Consider the following 20527-nt stretch of genomic DNA (forward strand, 5'->3'; position numbering starts at 1 on the left):
TAAATATAGCCCTGTAGTTACGGTCATACCAATGGCCAGCCGGTAAGGGTTGAATGGGTCCCATGTGAGATCTGTAACAGGCGCCGTGTTCTGGAGAGTGGGCAGTGTATCTGGGAGACGCCCGGTCTGCAGCAGCTGTGAACAAGATATAATCTTCTGCTGAATTATCCATAGAAACACACAATCCTATGATTATAGGTTAGGCCCTAAGGCCTATATGAATAGACTCTGTCATTAACTTCTTTTTTTTGCTTCTTGAAATAGGTCAAACATTCTCCAAGTATGAATTAACAATCTTCTACGTGGAACAATCTGGACTGCTACCAGAACTCTTGACAAATACTGCTGATAGCCGCTGACTGTAAAATCTGGCTCTGATTATTATTCTTATCTCTTATTTATAAAGCACCAACATATTTCTCAGCACTGTTCATTGATGGGATGATAATACAAACAAGTGACGTAACAGAAGATAGCCCTGCCCAAATAAGCTTACAATCTATGGCTATCAACATGAGATACCAATTTTTGGCTAATCCATTTCTTTTTACTTGTCAGCACTAAATCTGTCTAGCACGCTAGCTGTCCCATCACTTAGCAGATTATAGAAACAAAACAAAAATCTTAGGAGCAGAATAAAGTATTTCCAATCTGGCCACACATGTGAGAGGTCACTTACCTCCAAGACTGCCACCTGCCCCCCAGGAGCGGCCATAGGAAGCGCCAGTCGTTGGTGATTTACACAGAATCCATCACTCTCCCCCGGTGTGCTCTGGCTTACCCCTCGCAGGTTAGTAATGTGATTGTCACGGTGGAGGACAGTCCCCTGAGTATGACGGAACCGGGAGCTGGGACCTGTGAGAATCAGACATTAGGTCTATTTTAGATAAAAGCTAGCTAAGCGCCTACAATCCCATGATAATCCAGGCCTTGGAGCCTGGGGTTTGAATGTAAGCTGCAGCAGGGTTGTGGGAGGTGGTTGGATAAGCCACATCGACCACCTCCATCTAGAGTGGTTTGCATCAAACTCCAGGAGGTAAACGCTGGGGCATCATCAGGGCCGGATTAAGAGACTGGAGCCCCCCCCCCCCCTCATGAGCCCCCCAAAAGCGCTTACTTCCTTCCATTCTTCCATCACTGTAGTGCTTCCGTGGCGCACAGGAAGCTTCTTACCGAGGAGATCTCGTGAGAGTGAGACTATTACTCATAGCCTGACTCTCAGGAGATCTCCTCAGTAAGAAGCTTCCTGTGCGCCGCGTAAGGACTACAGTGACAGCAGGCAGCTAACAGCATAACATTTGCTGTTAGCTACCTGCCATTCTCCGTGACCATTCCCGCCCCCGACCTAATGAAAGCCGGCGGGCCCCGCAGATGCCCAAGGCCCCTGGGCTGTAGCCCAGTTAGACCTCGGGTTCATCCGAGCCTGGGCGTCATAGGACTGGGTGCCCTGGCAGGAGTAGATTTCTACTCAACAGTGTGGGAAGTCCATAGGATACTACTGATTGGGGGTTATTGTTTTTCTTCTAAAAACAAAAAAAAAATAATCACAGAATTGTAGTTTGACCATTGATGATTGGAGTGTATTCGACCTGATAGAATGCAGTAAATACTTTATTATCAATGTTTCATGAGATCTCTGAATCCTTTTATCACGACTCCCATGACTGTTAGGGATATTTGTTCTTTGACTCTTTCTAATTTATACATGTGTGAGCGTTATGCAGCTTTATTTGCATTTCACACAAGTGCTATGCAGTCTTCATTCAGATTCCATAGCAACTCCGATCATGTCATTTCTTCTATGTACTTTCTATTCATAACAGTGAATTCCACACAATAGTTTGTTTAACTATAATGTGGCAGACTTTGAATGACATATTTTCTAAGGCTAAATATGCAGCTTTCACGTTGTTTTATTCAGGTCCGCCATATAGTCCAATTATGTGACTAGGAGATATACTTCTTTACATATCTATTACATATTGTCATGGAGCCCTCACTCAGGTCCGCCATATAGTCCAATCATGTGACTAGGAGATATACTTCTTTACATATCTATTACATATTGTCATGGAGCCCTCACTCAGGTCCACCATATAGTCCAATTATGTGACTAGGAGATATACTTCTTTACATATCTATTACATATTGTCATGGAGTCCTCACTCAGGTCCGCCATATAGTCCAATCATGTGACTAGGAGATATACTTCTTTACATATCTATTACATATTGTCATGGAGCCCTCACTCAGGTCCACCATATAGTCCAATCATGTGACTAGGAGATATACTTCTTTACATAACTATTACATATTGTCATGGAGCCCTCACTCAGGTCCACCATATAGTCCAATCATGTGAATAGGAGATATACTTCTATACATATCTATTACACATTGTCATGGAGTCCTCACTCAGGTCCACCATATAGTCCAATCATGTGACAAGGAGATATACTTCTTTACATATCTATTACATATTGTCATGGAGCCCTCACTCAGGTCCACCATATAGTCCAATCATGTGACTAGGAGATATACTTCTTTACATATCTATTACATATTGTCATGGAGCCCTCACTCAGGTCCACCATATAGTCCAATCATGTGAATAGGAGATATACTTCTTTACATATCTATTACACATTGTCATGGAGTCCTCACTCAGGTCCACCATATAGTCCAATCATGTGACTAGGAGATATACTTCTTTACATATCTATTACATATTGTCATGGAGCCCTCACTCAGGTCCACCATATAGTCCAATTATGTGACTAGGAGATATACTTCTTTACATATCTATTACATATTGTCATGGAGTCCTCACTCAGGTCCGCCATATAGTCCAATCATGTGACTAGGAGATATACTTCTTTACATATCTATTACATATTGTCATGGAGCCCTCACTCAGGTCCACCATATAGTCCAATCATGTGACTAGGAGATATACTTCTTTACATATCTATTACATATTGTCATGGAGCCCTCACTCAGGTCCACCATATAGTCCAATCATGTGAATAGGAGATATACTTTTTTACATATCTATTACACATTGTCATGGAGTCCTCACTCAGGTCCACCATATAGTCCAATCATGTGACTAGGAGATATACTTCTTTACATATCTATTACACATTGTCATGGAGTCCTCACTCAGGTCCACCATATAGTCCAATCATGTGACTAGGAGATATACTTATTTACATATCTATTACATATTGTCATGGAGCCCTCACTCAGGTCCTATATCAGCTCTGATCATCTGATGTTTTCTAATAAGTCTCTACTTATGGTCTTGAGATTTATACAAAATTTTCTGTACTTTAAATATATTGGCCATGGTTTTGAATTTAGCATATTTCATGAGGCTATGAATTCCTAGGTATATTGCCTTTAGTAGTATTTTAGTAGTATTTGGGTTTCCTTCATATCCCGAACATTTGCCCATGAAATACAGTTACATTTCCCACTCACCCCTTATCACATCTTTTAATGCCAAGCAAATCGCATTCTACGTTTATGGATAGTTTGTAATTTGTATAAACTATTTATAATTATATTTACATAATAAAGATCTTTTACTTCTTGTTTTCCGCATCACACGTGATATGAACACTCCACCTACAACTTGCAGTACATGTGAGATCACAAATTGTTTCCTATTTGCCACTAATTACACAATAATCCACAGGTATACACACTGCAATGGTTGTAACATTTGTAACACACAGAATAAAATATGCATACTAAAGTACAATGTAGTGAATAGCATTGGATTTATATTGGATTGGCCCGCATCACTAGATTGGCAAGCTTTGGAGTTTCCATGCTTTAATATTGTTTGTCAAATTTCACAAGGTGTTTCACCAAGTAGGTGTTAATAAACCAAACTGGGCGATTCCTGGATAATATACACACAATACCCCTTAATAGCGCTGGATATGTATTGAAGGGACCTGCAATCCCCCCCAAAATCTCTACAAATTGTAAACAAGTACAATCCCGCTTGGGAGTTACTAATAACACACAATCTGTGAGTATAGTTCCATTTGTATTAACTAAACCTGTTGCCAATCAGTAGTGTGTAACAATCAGCCAGTAACTTGTTACTATTCCTTGGTCAGCCAGCAAGTATAACATAAAGTCTACATCAGAATTGCAATCCCATCGGAATTGCGGTAGTTCCTGGGTACAGCGCTGGAATTAGAAGTGGTCAGTGACAACCTGGCACTAGTGGCAGTGTGCTAACACACGCTGCATGGTCACAGTTTCAACACCGTAGATTCTGACAAGAAGTAGATAGCCTGCTTGCAGTCAGGAAGTGGGTAAGTTGGTGGTTTTAATTGTATATTGTTTGATCACTATGACATTTTATGCAAGTTATTATAACAGATGGAAAGATAGAAAGGGGGTGAAATATCATTGTGTCTACAGATTGCTGCAACGCAGGAAGATAACATGAGGTTTCATCTCGCAAAGGCGACACAGCTGAGTGACCATCACTTACCCAGAATGCTTTGCAAGGAGCGTTGGCTGGTGCTGGAGACAATACCACTGGAGGGGGATGTGACAGAGCTGGAAGGAGAAGAGAGGACACTGCCATCCTAAGAGACACAGAGGGAGAGAGAGAGACGTTTCTTGTGGTCACTCATATTTATTAAAGATTTCCAGACAGTTATGATGCCGTGATCAATAGAGCAATACAGTACGACAGCACTTGTCCTTCGGCCTTATAATGTACTACACCACAACATACGACCACAACACTACTACACACAACCAAATCTAGAGTATAACCATAAACTCACGCTTGGCTGAGGGGACACTAGGCTCTGCACTGGATCGGTGGTCTCTTTCCTTTTGCCTAGGTGACAAGAAGGAAGTGATCTTCTGGCTGGGTCTAAGGAGATCTTCTCTACCTGAAAATAACAATGGTATCATGTAACCCTGCGGTGGTTTTGAAAGAGCCACATACAGAGAGTGAAGGGTGGTCCCACTTTCCCGCTACAAACAGCTGGGTCCACCATACAGTGAATGCAGCGGGTACACTTAGACTGATCTCTATGGTTAATGTGTCCTTGTTCTCTGGATGGTCTCCTGGTACAGGCCCAACCAGCTGTCACTTACCTGCTTGTTGTCTCCCGCCCACCAGCTCTGAGTTGAGAGAGCAGCTGTGCAGCTGGCCGTGTCTGGGTACAGGTCAGTCTGGAGATCCTGCACTGCCTGCAGAGCATAGGGACAGAATCAGAGCCAGGGAGGGGATATTAGGCAGGGAGAGAGACAGATTGTGTGTCACGGGGTGACAGGCCGAGACCAAGAGGCAGCGTCACAAAAGTCAGGCAGTATATGCAACAATTTATCCTGTATGGTGCAATTATGTGAAAATAGCAAGTGAAACACATGTATGCAGATGTGACAGTCTCCGTACTTACATTCGCCACCAGGTGTTTTTGACAGCCTGTTGCATAGAACAAATAGTTATTTTATATTTGGAGTTAATAGATGTTAACATGGGAGGACATTAATGATAACAGGTGCTGTAACCCATAGCAACCAACAAGATACTAACATTGCTTTCATTTTCTAAACTGTATTAGAAAGTTAACGTGTCATATGTTGTTACAGCACCAGTTTTCATCCATGTCGCTGCACGCGTTTCATGGAAGACAGTCTCTAGGAACATGCATGGGTGGGAAGATGTGGATACTGTGTATAGAACAGGCAGCGGATACAGTAAGCGCACAGCAGACAGCCCGTGGATACAGGAATTGCATGCGTGGCAGGCGGCCTGTGGTACCTTGCGTGGGACGGTGTAACTGATAGGAATGATGAACCTGTCACTCAGCTGGAGGAGGCGCAGGAGCTCACAGCTCATGACATCAAGGCAAAGCTTAGGGACCAAGGCCAGGCCACGAGTCTGCTGTTCTGTGACACACTGCGAGACTGGAAGACAGGGAGAGACACTTCCTAAAGGACTGCCATACAGCAGGAACACAGCCAGTGTGGTGTAGTACAGGAATAGGAGGGGGAATTGCCCAAACACATGGCCTGGTGCACGGGGACAGCAGGATTAAAAAAAAGTAGACTTACGCTGGGCAAAAGAGTGGGACTCTGTGTTGACCTCCATACAATACATTGTACCTTCACCCTGCAGGAGAAGTAAACAAACAGCTCAGAAACAAATAACACTTAAGACCCTCTAACATGGCACCAAGTGGTTATTTTTAATATCTTAATGATACGCAGAAAAAAGGTATTGTAACCCTCAGCAACCAGATTCTGTATTTTTTAATGAAAGCAAACATCTGGTTGGTTGCTATGGGTTACAGAACTTTTATGCTGCACAGTAACCGCAGCACAATAATCCAAAGACGTTTTATTGCAGGTATTTGTGGCAATGTTACGGCCATACATCCAACCTTTATCAACCACACTTTAACAGTGAACATGACCTGCTTTAAATAACCCACTAATCTAGTGAAACGACTACATAAAATTCAAAGATATCATATTTAGTCCTCAAATCTAATCATTTATATTACATTATAAATATGTGATCAAAAAAGTGATAAAATCACATAGATTAATATTGCAATAATACACCAATTTCCCCTGCACTATTTTCATAAAGGCCCACTGATAAGTTCCTGTCAGCAACTATTAAGTTGGCTATATGGTACGGTTTAGTTACCTGTTGCAGCTAAGACTTCTGGGTAAGGCTAGTCAGACATGTTTACCTGAGCAGCAAGAATGAGGAGGCCTGTGTCTGCATCATAGAGAGGGATGAGTAGTCTGTGGACAGAAAGGACATTGCACACTAACACCACAATGAGAGTTCTGCTGTACATGCACTATTTTATTCCATTTTGTTGTAGAATTATATGCACTTATAACATTATATATCTGTTCTGGAATACACAAAACCCTGGAATCTCCTGGGTTGACCCCATTCATACTGAACACGGGTCTGTCCTGGCAATAAGTGTGAGTCATAACAAGAGGAGCTGAAAAATACTGAGATCATTTAAAGGGGAATGGGTTTTTTTGTACACAAAGATGAAGTCAAAGTAGTTGGTGACTGTTCAGAGCATTTCTTTAATCATGGCTGAGGAGTCACTTTTGTGTAGCCCGGAGTCCATGTTTTATTGCGTTTGTTCCACGTTGTGTCAGGATTAACGATGACGTCATCCTCCAGCGTCCCAGACACCCAATCAGCTTCTTTCTGTGAGACCCGGGTTGAAAAATCAACCCGGGTCTCACCATTCATACTGCAGGCTAACCATGGCCGACACTGGAATTATCCCACCAAAAGTCCCGGGACCACCCGGGAATTTTCACTAACACCATTCATACTGCGCCTAAACCCGGGTCCATCTGAGCTTGCCCTGGCAAAAAACCCGAGTTTTTGAGGCAGTATAAATGGGGTGAAAGCTCCCATCCCAGGCCTTGCACTGACATGGAATATACACAAGGGGGCAGATGCATCTCACACATTTTACTTTCCTCCAGATGTTATCAATGACAAATTGAGTGGTTATGAGCGTGTGCACAGAGATAATTTTGGATGAGGGAGTTACTCCACACAGCGTTATTGTCTATGGACATAAAATCACAACAGCTGCAGGATGAACTTTACCGAATTTTCTTTTTTTGGTTGGACTGAAGCAGACAAGACCTCCCTCATTTTATTAGGGAAGTTTAAAAAGTTCACTGCCCAATACAGTTAAAGGTTGCAAGATAGAGTTCTCTTTCAATTCAGTACAATTATGGCTTATACAGCGACACAAAATTCTGCAGCGCCATACAATGGGATAGTAGAACGATGTTAACACAGGAAACAACACGGGATATATAACATAACGCAAGTTACATAACTAATGCAGGTAACAGAAAAGGACATAGTAGAAGCATCACAGAAGGATGCAACAATAGACTGGAAGCATATAAGCTAAATACTGAGGATAGGGCCATAGAGGAAAGGGGAATAATAGGTGAATTAGTAGAGGACATGCAAGAGGTAAGGGATAGGGGGGCATGGGTGGACGAGATGGGAGGGGACCTGGAGACAAGAGGAAAGAGAGCTTACAATCTACAAGGAAGGGAGGATCTATGTAAAGGATCATTGGTATATTTGGGGAAGAAGAAACAGAAACTGAGATACTGTGAGTCCTTGCGGGAACAGAGTTCTTTTGGATCGAGCAGTCAGCTTATATCTGGCGCCATTGGGACTTGTTGGCGCAGTAAGATGAACATGCCCAATTATGATCACATCACTTCCAATAAGCTCATTATCAGACATTTAAAAGCAGCAAAGGTTGAACAATGAAGCACTCCAATCCTTTATCCTTTATCCAATATTTATTGGCAACTATTAAAAAGCACCCATAGGTACAGTGGCACATAGGTCCAATATACCTATGGGTGCTTTTTAATAGTTACCAATAACGATTAGTTTTAATCTACACCTGGACTGGACTGCTGCATTGTTCAACCTTTGCTTCCTTTAAATGATTCCATATATTTTGGAAGCACCCCCTCATAACTGGTGCACATTAATTTGAAAATGTGACCAGTGAGGATGGTCCATAACCTGGTGCGGAGCTAAACTCTTTTTATTATCAGACATTGCAGTAATTTTTTGGCCGTAAGTTCTAAATGATATAAGCACCCTCCAAAGTGTGTAATATATATAATTACTACTACAGAATACAGTGTGTACATTTAGTTGAAGGATGCAAACTCCAGCTGCCGTCAAACCATCTATACCTCCCATCATAGGAATTTACCTATTCTGATCAGTAAAAGGGGGCAATGTCCTGCAGATCACTAGAGAGCAAAGTGCAAAAAAATCTACTTGCCCCATTGGCTTTAGGACTGTGACAGAGGCTGTGAGCTTAGACACAGTGAGCGTCACAACCAATGGCAGGCTGCAGGATGCTACCTAGGTCACACAGAGAAGAAGAAGCAGATGTAGAGGGAATAGGATTTTAATTGAGGTTGATTGCGGCAGCAGAGTTAGGTCAGCTGGTCCAGAGGGGATGCAGGGACAGGGAACTCTGTTGGGGTCTCACAGACGAGAGACAGTCGGAGGGGATGCTGTGTTTTGATCCCTGCCGCGGCGGAGAGGTTAGCCCCATCCCAGGCTATTTCCTGCTGGGCCCCTTTCTCCAATCTTACGTCACCCTACACAGACCTCTCTCACACTTACCCACTCTCCCAGATCCCCATCCTCTACCTCTAGCTCTAATCACCTCCTTCTCCTTCCCTATGCCCCCCCAGGGCTGGGAAATCTTCCCCCAGAATAACAGGCCCGTGGGAAGTCACTGCTACAACTCACCCACGTTACGTACACTTGCAAGCAACTGAAATGATTAAAAATCCTCCCCATCAGGAAATCCCTTAACACTTTAAACCCTATTCTCTCAGAGAGACCAGCTATAAAAGTGAACAGTTTATTCACAAACTACACTAAGCAACATTCTCAAGCGTTGCTCGTTTTACCATTTATCCTTTTAAAATGAGAAATGTGGGATCCCGCAGACCAGCTCTTTGAACAGACTGATCAACAAACAGCATGTAAATTAAACATACAAAAGCTGTTCACCGAGAAGAAGGATGGACTCTTGTACAAGTTTCCATGGTGATGCGATTAGCAGCGTTCTAAGGCCTAGAGGCGGCAAAGATATATCTACATTTGAACGGTTCCGTAAATATAAATCTGAATGTACACACGGAGAAGACTAGAGGGCTAATTAGTCTTGTGTTTTAGACCAAGGAGCTGTGCTCAGGCAGTCGGCCATTTTTTAAGTGACCCTTTTGGTCCTAGTAGGAATTCTCTCACACATCTCGCTTTCTCTCTTGTCAAACATTCATGGAGAGATTTATCTCTGGAAATATCTCAAGTATAGTGGGGGCCGTGAGAGAGAGGAGGAAAAGAAAACGCGAGAGCATGGATGTTTCAGTCAATAACGCAGTAAGAACCACGTGAGAGGGATGAAAAACTGTTTTACTTTTCCCATTCCATTCTTCTCACAGAGAAAGATTAAAAAAAAAAAAAAAAAAAAAAAGAGAGACAACATGGCTGCCTTTTCTTTTTATCTGTGTTACAACCTGTTCTTAAATGAAAAATATCCTCTACTTCTAAATTATTTGAGTATATCACATACACTAATTGCCAACTGCACGGACGGACATTTTGGAGCTTAGAAGACAAAAATAACAGTCTGACGATGTGGTGCACAGACAACGCTCTGCGCACATTGACGGCAATTACGGTAGAAATTTGCGCTTCTTTTTCCTCACACCTCTATGGGGTGTGAGGAAAAATGAGTCTCCGGAAAGTCCGTGAGACACTTTGCAGCCTATGGGGAGAATTCAGTTCGCTGCTTTCTCCAAAAATATGGATACAGACCACATCAATGGCTGCCTCCGCAGTGACGTCCACTGTTTATAAAGCAAGCGTTCACTTACAAATTGGAATGGCCAGTTTTCAGCGCTTAACTATAAACTTGTTATAAATAGTGCTTAAAAGAGCAAATAAAACACACATTTTGCCATTCATATACAGGAAAGCCTGGGTGTATTTAGATAAATCTGTCCAGTATGTAATCTTTCCAATTTACTTTATAAAACGGACAGGTTTAATGGTGGAGGTGGAGCTTCAGCATACCTGTTAAAATTCCCAATAAAAAAAATAAATCTATCATTCATATGCCCCCTTGATTTGCCCAGGCACACCCCAATCTGAAACCAAGATTCCCTAGGGAAACGCCTTCGGTGCTAGCAGACCAATTTAATAATCTATAAAACTGGATAAAACCCTGCATCTCAGACCACGATTCATCAAATCGTTAATCAAAGAAGATATACACAAACTGTCGAGCGCTGAGAAAATCTGTGATACTCACATCAACCAAATGACATAAGCTAGTAAGATCAGACCAAGTGTATAGGTCAATATTTATTGTATTTAACAGTGCAGATTGCTAAAAAAAATAAAAATAAAAATAATATAACAAGATTAAAAATTCTCGATGACAGACAGTGAATACATCACCCTGCATGTGCACATATAATTCCTAATCAGAAATAAATCTATATTATTGCATGCCCGGGCAAGCAAAATGTTGCATCAGGGAAGGAATAGTAACATCTTCCCCTCAGATGTAAATAATGGCCAAAAAGTATCCTTCTCCTGACACCATGGTATATACAACTGGCAAGCCAAACGGAATGATACTGCCCAAGGATTTCTTACCGGCATGTCAGCTATCCCTCCGGAGGGTCCATAAGATCTGGAAATGATCATTTTGCAGTTTGTGAGGGGAAAGGGGTAAAATCATTAATCATATGTTTTAGCAGAGCTAAAGTGGAAAATCAGTGTAATATTAAAGTAACACTTAAGCACAGGAACTCATTAGGCTACCACAGTATTGGTATTATTGTAGCTATTTTGTGGGCTGAACCAGTATTCATCCTATAATTTCACTATGTTCTAGCAATATCCCCTTGTGCCTCGTGCCTCGGTGATGTCACAAGTTTCTTTGCACCTGTTTTCAAAACCACCCCCCACCTCCTTGACTTATTCTGGAAAACTGCCATTTAAAGCCTAATAGCTTATTTTTTTTATTTTAGAAGACCCTTATCATATTGGTTGCCTGATGGCTGTGTGCATTTTCTTTTAGTCAAATTAAAAAAATCTCAACAGATAAAAAAAAGTATATTTCCCTAGAAGTACTAATGAAGTACTTGTGGATTTTGATACTTAGAATCGACAAGTTTTTAAACAGATTGAGGCTTGAGGTATTGATGTTGTGAGGAAGACACTGGTTTAGAGACTTGCTTTGGACTTTAACAGGACCGATTCCCACAACACCCAGTGATCCCTTGGCCATACATAACTGAGGCTTGAAACCAGGTTCTTAGCCCTGAAACTATGAGACTGTAATACTGTGGGTGACATTCATGAAAACTCTTCTACAGGTACCATATTCTGAGTCTGATTGGTTGCTTTGGATTAACAGCACTTTTTCTTCACAGTTACGCTATCCACACATGGACCTAACCTGCCATTTGTCCAGAGAGCCTGGGCCAGTGGGCAATTTGACCACATATGTAAGTGGCTACATCAAAAATTATCCCGTCGTTCTGGTCGTGTGGCTGAATGACGTCGGGCTTCACTTGGGCCGGAAGATGACCAAACACAAGAACCAAGAGTGGTCATCTTCTTACTGCCATTATTTACAGACTTGCCTGATAACGATGCAATCTATTTTGAGGCCACAGATCCTGCGATATTGGGCCAAATTCTCAATACTGTTACGGATATTGCTGCGTGTGGCTAGCTTTTACTAGAGAAACAGTTTTCATAAATGTCCCCCATTATGTCAGATATTTTGGTCTTCGGGCAGGCTTGCTACCTACCAGGAGCTCATGGGTAGAGGAACAAGCCTGCCCAGCGAAGCACTGGCAGAGTAACGCTTCTGAGCCATTTACACTGCTCTGGAGCGTTAGAGTGGACGGGGTGGCATGCACCCAAGCGCATGCATGAGGCTGTACCCACATGACCTGCTTCAGCAGTCCTTGGGTTTTCCCTCAGCGCTACATTGATGGCACAATGTCTGTAACTACAGACTCTATGTGCTTTTTGTCTTTCATTAACAAAAAATATAAAAAATTTAAACAAGTTTAGTTCCTCTTCATGTGAGGAACAAACAAATGTATAAGGAAGAAAAGAGAGAAATTACCTCAGAACTACACTAGACTCTTCAGAGTAAGGTTCTGAAGAAATATTGACACAAGGAGAAGTTATACTTCCCTTTCAGTCAAAAAACACTTCCAGGGAAAGAAATCCAGATGTTTTCCCTTTTGGTGAGACGAAAGTCTCAAAAAATCTCCTATTACCTTCAAATACAGGGATGCTTATTTAAGCACACTTTCCTCATTCCCTGCAACTGCCCGTAGCAGCCACGAAGAAGGCGGCCACAGTTAGCACAATAATTCTGCCCATTGCAGTTAAACCAAAAATGCGCTTAACAGGCAAAAACACCAGCCCGCAGCATGCACTAGAGGATGACGTCATCTGACCGCCTCAGACTGTAGACTTGGAATAAGAGGATATTATCAAGTCCTCTGCCTCCAATAGCAGAAAAATGCACATAAACCCACTAGAATTGAGAACGAACATCAAAACTAGCTCTCAAAGCCCTCGTTTAACTCCACTCACAGGGATTGTCAGTTACGATCAGTGGTCCAAGTAGTCTGGTATATGGTGGTATGCCATACTGCGACTTCTCCTGCTGCCATTCACCAATTATTTTCCATATTACCACTTTGACCACTGGTTATAATACAATTAAACCGCAGTCTCTTCCTTAAACTAACTGGGAGGCACTATGCAGGGAGGCTTTGGACCTGAGCAGTATGAAACCAAATTCACCTCATAGCTTCATACCTCCCAGGAGAGGCAGATTCTGAAAAAATATCCAGCTCTCTCTAGCCCTATTCATCCTTCTGTCTGACACAGAGAAGATACATAGATGTAAACTTATATGTCAATCCGAAGCACAGATACAATGGTTTGTATCCAGAGTCCGGTCCCCAGAGCTTGTAGGATGGATGCCATGTCACTCCCTTTCCAAAGATTCACCATGGGATCCCTCATAGCTCTTTCCAGGTTATATCAAACCTTCTATAAACACTTCCTTACCACATGTGATGGCAGCTTTATTAAGCTACTAGGGGAATCTCTCTTGGCGGAAGCGTTCATCTCCTCATTACTGCCTACCTAAGACTCCACAGAAGAGCCCAGTACCTTAAGATAATACAAGAGTTTAATGTTTGTAAGAACTTTACTGATAAAATCGAATATAAATTCACAAACCCAGTCACAACCCAGATTCACAAATCCAATGTATTTGGATTTTTATAATGGGAAAATTCCAAGGTCTAGTAACCTTTACTGTAAAATCATACACTCAGCTCTTAACTTGACAATTCCCAATCTAACATAATGAAAGTTGTACCTTAGACTAAGGAGAGGAGCAACCCTTTCTAGACTACACTTCCAAAGGCCTGGACAGCCTGTAGCTCTCCAGGTATGGTCAACCTACATCACCATCATCTATTTATTTATACTTACAAGCCCCCACATGCTTTGCCAGTCAATAGCTGGAAGGGTATACTGGGATTTGTAGTTTCACAACACCTGGAGAGCAACAGGCTGTCCAGTTCTGATCTATTACTTTGGATATAGACACTTTACTCACATACGTAAGTTCACACTTTGATCCAAACCTTGTGCTGATCTCTTTCAAATAAACCGACTTCTTTGCACTCATCCATCCATACAAGGGACCCCTGACTTACTGAAACACCAGACAGGCAGTCATCACATCATCTTAAGGGGAAGAACAAAGTCTTCTTCTTTTGAAAAAAAGGTAATTGAATTAGACCTTACAAAGACCTCACAAAATCCTTCTCTATGTATTGTTGCGAGTCTCACAGCCCCCCTGACATCTCTCCGCTCCTCATCCGATCCAGAACACCCCATAGGGAAGCCAACGTTAATACGATCAGAGCTTATATACCAACAGGTTGAAAAATGCAGCTATCAGCACGTCCCAGTTTAAATCCCCCTCTATCAGGGGGAAAGCAACAAGTCATTGCAACCACCAAGTGAGAGCTATTCTACCCATCAGCTGTTGCCAGCTACCAAGCCTTACCCAAGAACAAAACAAGAAGTTTGGAAGAATCTATTATTTGCAAACTTCATTTGTTCTAGGGAACTAGGCCATGGAGCAACAGCACCTGCCCTCCTTGTATTTAAACTGGGTGTTTCCTCTTTAGAATGGTACATACTTTGTATTCATCAGGATCAGTGAGAAGCCAGAAGGACAATAGAAGCTGGTACAGAATCTTGCAGCACTATCAGACACTGTTAGTTTTCTTGTTATCACTTTCTCTATTGACTTTGTTACTTAAGCTCATGTTTCAGGAAACATACTAATCCCAAATGCAACATGGTATCATAATGTTTTCTGGGGTCCTTTCCTCTCACTCTCTAGGGACTAAACTTCTATAAAAACTGAGGAGTGCTCAAGTGGGTACAGTCAGCTATACGGATGTACATACACACGTCACATACAAGCGTGCGGGCTGGTCCGCTCTACCACCCCAGGGCAGTGTAAAATACTTGAAGCATTTTACGGACAGAGGGTCTGATTCATTAAGGAGTATAAATGCAGATACGTGCTATATTTTGCGTAAAACCGCACTGTACATGCCGGAAACTGGAGCATAAGCCAGAGAATGCAGTAATGTCCAATTAATCTTCGAGTGCAAAGGACTCATACTATAGCCTAGGATTTCATGGGCGGAACGGGGAGGGGACTGGGTGTATGCACGTGGCCAGTTTATAGCAGTGTCTGCAGTGTCTATACGTAAAATTAATTTTACGTATAGTAGACATTAAGAAAATCCTAATAAATTTATTTTATGGGGGAGGGAAAAAACTGAAACTTATTTTTAAATGTTTTGTCTTTAATGGCTATATTATTAAGAGGTGACTTTAACTGAATAGGTTTGTTTTTCTGTGCGTTCATTTGTGACCTATGTTATATACGTATCCTGCAGTGTATTGTCTATTAGACCAGAGCACACCTAGACCCGTATTCAACAACAGACGTATATTATAACATCCGCTCCTCCTTGCATACGCCGGATGTACGTATATTGTTTAAAAAAAAAATCACACATTACGTTCGTTTTACATTTGTTAGTGAATCAGGCCCAGCTTTTCTCCAAGAATGCCTGTTTCTACACCCATCAGCTGTTGCTAGTTACCAAGCCTTAATTCCCTAGAACAAATTAAATCTGCAAATCATATATTCTTACAAACATCTTTTATGCATGACACATGATCTTTTTATTGGTAACAGTCTAGCGAAATACCTTGCTTTCTAATTTATATTACTGTATTTATACAAATATATACCTCAATACTACACTCAGCTACATAAATGTCACATAGCTTGTAATTATAATGTCTATTTAAATGGCCGTTTAATCTAACTACCATGGATGATAAATGACCCCAAAACTATAGATCAGTTTTCCTCAAATGCTTCCCTCAGGGACCACCAAGAGTGCATGTTTTCCATATCTCCTAGCTGAGACATAGGTGTATTAATTACTGACATATGTTAAAAGATCTATGGGTAATTATAATTATGTTACTGGTGATTCTGAGGAGACCTGGAAAATAGGTTAGCGGTCCCCGTGGACCGTATGTCTGAAACACTGTTCTAGACCTCTCACTCAGATAAGAGCTTGATCTTTATGGTAAAGAGAACTATAGGCGACAGGTCACTCAACAGGAGGGGAAATTTGCAGCATACAATTTTTTTTTTATTGTATTTAAGAGTGTTCTACAGATTAGCACAGATGAGTCGTAACCCATAGCAACAAGTATCTGTCATTCTTCTAATACAATTTCCAAGCTCCTGCTGCTGATCAAGAGCCAACTGTAAGATAAATGAATGGGTTCCATGTATGAATCCCAATTGGACTTCGTCCCAGGTGGGAGGGGGGCCTTCCTAATGGAGAATTCTCCGTCTGTCATTTAAACCCGGGAGAGGCGGCCATTTAAGGGCTTCATGAGATCGCAGCCTAACCATTCACTAAGAACCACTGACATCACGGAGGTACTTTGTTTTTGTAGATGACAAATAAATGTCCCACCAAGAACCTGTGATAGCCTGACCCATGGTAACGGGTTAGAGCGCACTTGCTATTAAAGTGCATCTTTATCAGCTACACACAGGGAAGGCGGCTATTTTGTGAAACAAACCAGTATTCTCTGCTCTGACTGAATTTAAAGGTTACATTCTCAAAATAGCTGCTGTCACTGTGTGCAGACAGCAGGTGCATATTAAATTCGTCTTGATGTCTATCAATAATGGGACTAGCAACTTTTTTTTTTTACTTATTAACTTATTTTTCCTGACTTCTGCAATATACAAATCTACACCCATACTCTTCTATATGACTCAGGCAGTTCAATATTTGCTGTAAATGTGTGAAAGGCATTCTAGCTTGACCAATCTTTTTTTCTGTATAGATGTCAGCTAATTCATTGCTTCTTTTGTGATGAGCCATAGCACCCCCCCCCCCCCCACCTACACACACCTGTTTTATGTGTCAGCATACTGACATACACGTGTTACACCTGCTGTCCCGACACACAGAAACAGGTCTTGCCGGTCCCACAAATGTCACCCAGATATTTGGCAAGAATCGGCATGCACCTGACAGAGCTGCGTTTAATATCTTCCTAACTGGAACAAGACGTGTTCTATAATTAGGAAGCAAAGCTTCAGGATCTGACCTATATCTGCAAAACCGAAGTTCAAAACGTGTTAAAGGTTTTCAGAAAACGTATACAGGGTTCGTTAGAGCGGTCCTATCATGACTTGCTAAAATTATATTCGTGTCAGTCACACATCTTGTTGCTTTTGTATTATGAATGGAAAGGTATTGGTGTAATTAACATGTAATTCTTCTGCCAGAGCTATGGCAGCCATCTTTCCAGCTATGCTGACACAATGTATGTCCCCTCCCTGCCCTATATATAGAATGCCTCTCTGACAGGGCGTAAAGAAGTAAATAACTAAACAAGTAATCATATTAAACAAACAGCAAGCATGTTAGGTTTACAGCTAAATATGAAATTTCAAAAGGTGAACTCTCCACCTAACTTTGTGTTAGGTGATGGGAACAGGACAAGCATGGAAGTCTGTCCAATCAGGTGATGCTAAAATGTTCCTCTTCCCCTTTGAAAACCCTCCAGGTTCCAGCAAGGTTTGGACAGCTGAATATTGGAGGTGGACATTCCATTAATCGCCACCAAAAAGGTGCAGAAGAAACACCAGCGAATTATGTACACAGACTGCGTAAATTGTTCAGGGAGAATATTTTTCTGAGTGCTGTGTAAATGACAGCCATGAAGACAGTAGGAACATCACAGGACTCAGGTAATCCCAGTCACCTAACCAGGTCTTCTGGTGACACCTCAGCGTTATTAGACTGGCCGCTCATTGAGGTCATGAGCTCAGCATCATAACGTGGAGTAGATTTGGAGGTCACAGACGGCATAGCAGCCTCTCCCTCTGGCTCACCCACTTTTATTGGCTTAAACGCTATAAATCTGCAAGATGTAACTGAGGAACAGCAGGAGAACATTAGACAGGAGTGTTGCTATAAACTTTTTGTTTGTTGGCCTCCACCCAGTCCTCAAAACTGGTAGGATAATCTTTCCCACCCAGAGCTAGAAGTAGCAGGGCCACATTATTGTCTACAACCATCGTGCTTTGTATCCTGGTATTGCTGCATCCTGATCTACTGGTGTCTTACAAACTCATATCCTGATTGGGATCACACACCTCTTAGAATCCTTTATTTCTAAGGACTGAACACAGTTCTCTAGGTCACTGGACTGTTCGGCTAACAAGGTGCTATCTCACACATGTCCTATTCTTACATCCTGCGTAAACAATATACATTATTTAGAAGTCAATTCACTAAAGATTGAGAATAATGTATTTTCTTCATATAATTTAATATTTTTTGGGGTCTGTTTTGCCAAACTACTTGAAATACGGCTCAAATGACATCATCATCAGCTATTTATATAGCGCCACTAATTGCGCAGCGCTGTACAGAGAACTCGCTCACATCAGTCCCTGCCCCACTGGAGCTTACAGTCTAAACATTGACAGTTCACTCAATATTGTGAGCCGTTTGTCAGTAATTTAGAGGGCAGTATAAATGTAGAGACATTTTTTCATCTGTCAGTAAAAAAATAATGACAATCGTATTGCAAATAAAAGGACAATACCATTCATTATGGGGCTATACAAGTTTCTGAATTACGTAAAGACCTTGGCAATCCTCAGAGCGTTACTAATTTTTACTTTTGGTAGAACATAATATGGTAGTGAATGTGTAAAAAGTGCCAAAGAAATAAGGAGGGATGGTTAGTACTACAGCATATGTATGAAAGGTAATCATCATCATCATCATCATCATTAATTTATATAGCGCCAACATATTCCGTAGCGCTTTACAATTGGGGACAAACACATCATGGTTTGTTATGTTAATTGCATCCATGCATTTATTATTTTGCTTCTCTGTACCCATTGTCCTTTATCTATCTGTACCTCTATGTACGGCACCTTGGGGCGCCTTATAAATAAAAAATAATAATAAAAGACAGAAAAGCTCAGGGCGCTGTACAAAAGAGGTAAATATATGCTTGTAAATACTGCCCAAACATACAGCCCCATTCCTGTAAGCATGGGTTATAATCTCAGACTTACTGTGTGGCAACAGGAGCTGGAACTACAACTCCCAGCATTCCTAACAGCTAGACAGGGAAATGTAGTTATAACAACAGCTGCTTAGTTACAGACAGCACAAGCCAGAGGTAGAGGAAGCCTCTGCTAATCAACTTCTCTAAATCACTAACACTGGATCATAATCCAGAGAAGGGGAGGGGGGTAGTAACCGTCAGCATGCTGGAATGGACTGCAATATATCAGGAACTACTCACGTCTGTGCACACGGATATAAAGTATATACTGTGTGTGTGTGTGTATATATATATATATATATATATATATATATATATATATATATATACACACACACACACACACACACACACACACACCACACACATATATACACACACACACACACACACAGGCACAATGATCTGGAAACCTGTTATCCAGAACGGAAAAATGTACATTATTGCTGCTGTTCTGTCATCTTATCATATAAACAGACATGGTTACCAAGTGTTTCTTCCTGCAGTAACTGGGGAAGGAGCTCTGCTAAACAACTTAATGAGGAGGAGTGTGGGGAGACAATGGAGTGGAGAAGGAGTGTGGGGAGACAGTGGAGTGGAGGAGGAGTGTGGGGAGACAGTGGAGTGGAGGAGGAGTGTGGGGAGATAGTGGAGTGGAGGAGGAGTGTGGGGAGACAGTGGAGTGGAGGAGGAGTGTGGGGAGACAGTGGAGTGGAGGAGGAGTGTGGGGAGACAGTGGAGTGGAGGAGGAGTGTGGGGAGATAGTGGAGTGGAGTGGAGGAGGAGTGTGGGGAGACAGTGGAGTGGAGGAGGAGTGTGGGGAGACAGTGGAGTGGAGTGGAGGAGGAGTGTGGGGAGACAGTGGAGTGGAGTGGAGGAGGAGTGTGGGGAGACAGTGGAGTGGAGTGGAGGAGGAGTGTGGGGAGACAGTGGAGTGGAGTGGAGGAGGAGTGTGGGGAGACAGTGGAGTGGAGTGGAGGAGGAGTGTGGGGAGACAGTGGAGTGGAGGAGGAGTGTGGGGAGACAGTGGAGTGGAGGAGGAGTGTGGGGAGACAGTGGAGTGGAGGAGGAGTGTGGGGAGACAGTGGAGTGGAGGAGGAGTGTGGGGAGACAGTGGAGTGGAGGAGGAGTGTGGGGAGATAGTGG

At 42.1% G+C, this 20527-nt stretch overlaps 1 protein-coding gene across 2 annotated transcripts in view; it reads right to left on the reverse strand.

Moving 5' to 3' along the window:
* Nucleotides 1-20527, reverse strand: part of PAM16 (presequence translocase associated motor 16) — a 100488-nt gene that overhangs the window by 24082 nt on the left and 55879 nt on the right. For both annotated transcript variants that reach the window (XM_075179432.1, XM_075179430.1), the window contains exons 10-17: nt 6747-6801; nt 6100-6157; nt 5807-5952; nt 5137-5232; nt 4818-4928; nt 4517-4613; nt 680-855; nt 30-135 (exon numbers count right to left, since the gene is read on the reverse strand). In XM_075179432.1, the coding sequence (XP_075035533.1) occupies nt 30-135; nt 680-855; nt 4517-4613; nt 4818-4928; nt 5137-5232; nt 5807-5952; nt 6100-6157; nt 6747-6801 (845 nt within the window). The remainder of the gene's footprint in view (nt 1-29; nt 136-679; nt 856-4516; nt 4614-4817; nt 4929-5136; nt 5233-5806; nt 5953-6099; nt 6158-6746; nt 6802-20527) is intronic.

This window comes from Mixophyes fleayi, chromosome 7 (assembly GCF_038048845.1).
Source record: "Mixophyes fleayi isolate aMixFle1 chromosome 7, aMixFle1.hap1, whole genome shotgun sequence".
In the NCBI taxonomy this organism is placed as follows: Eukaryota; Metazoa; Chordata; class Amphibia; order Anura; family Limnodynastidae; genus Mixophyes; species Mixophyes fleayi.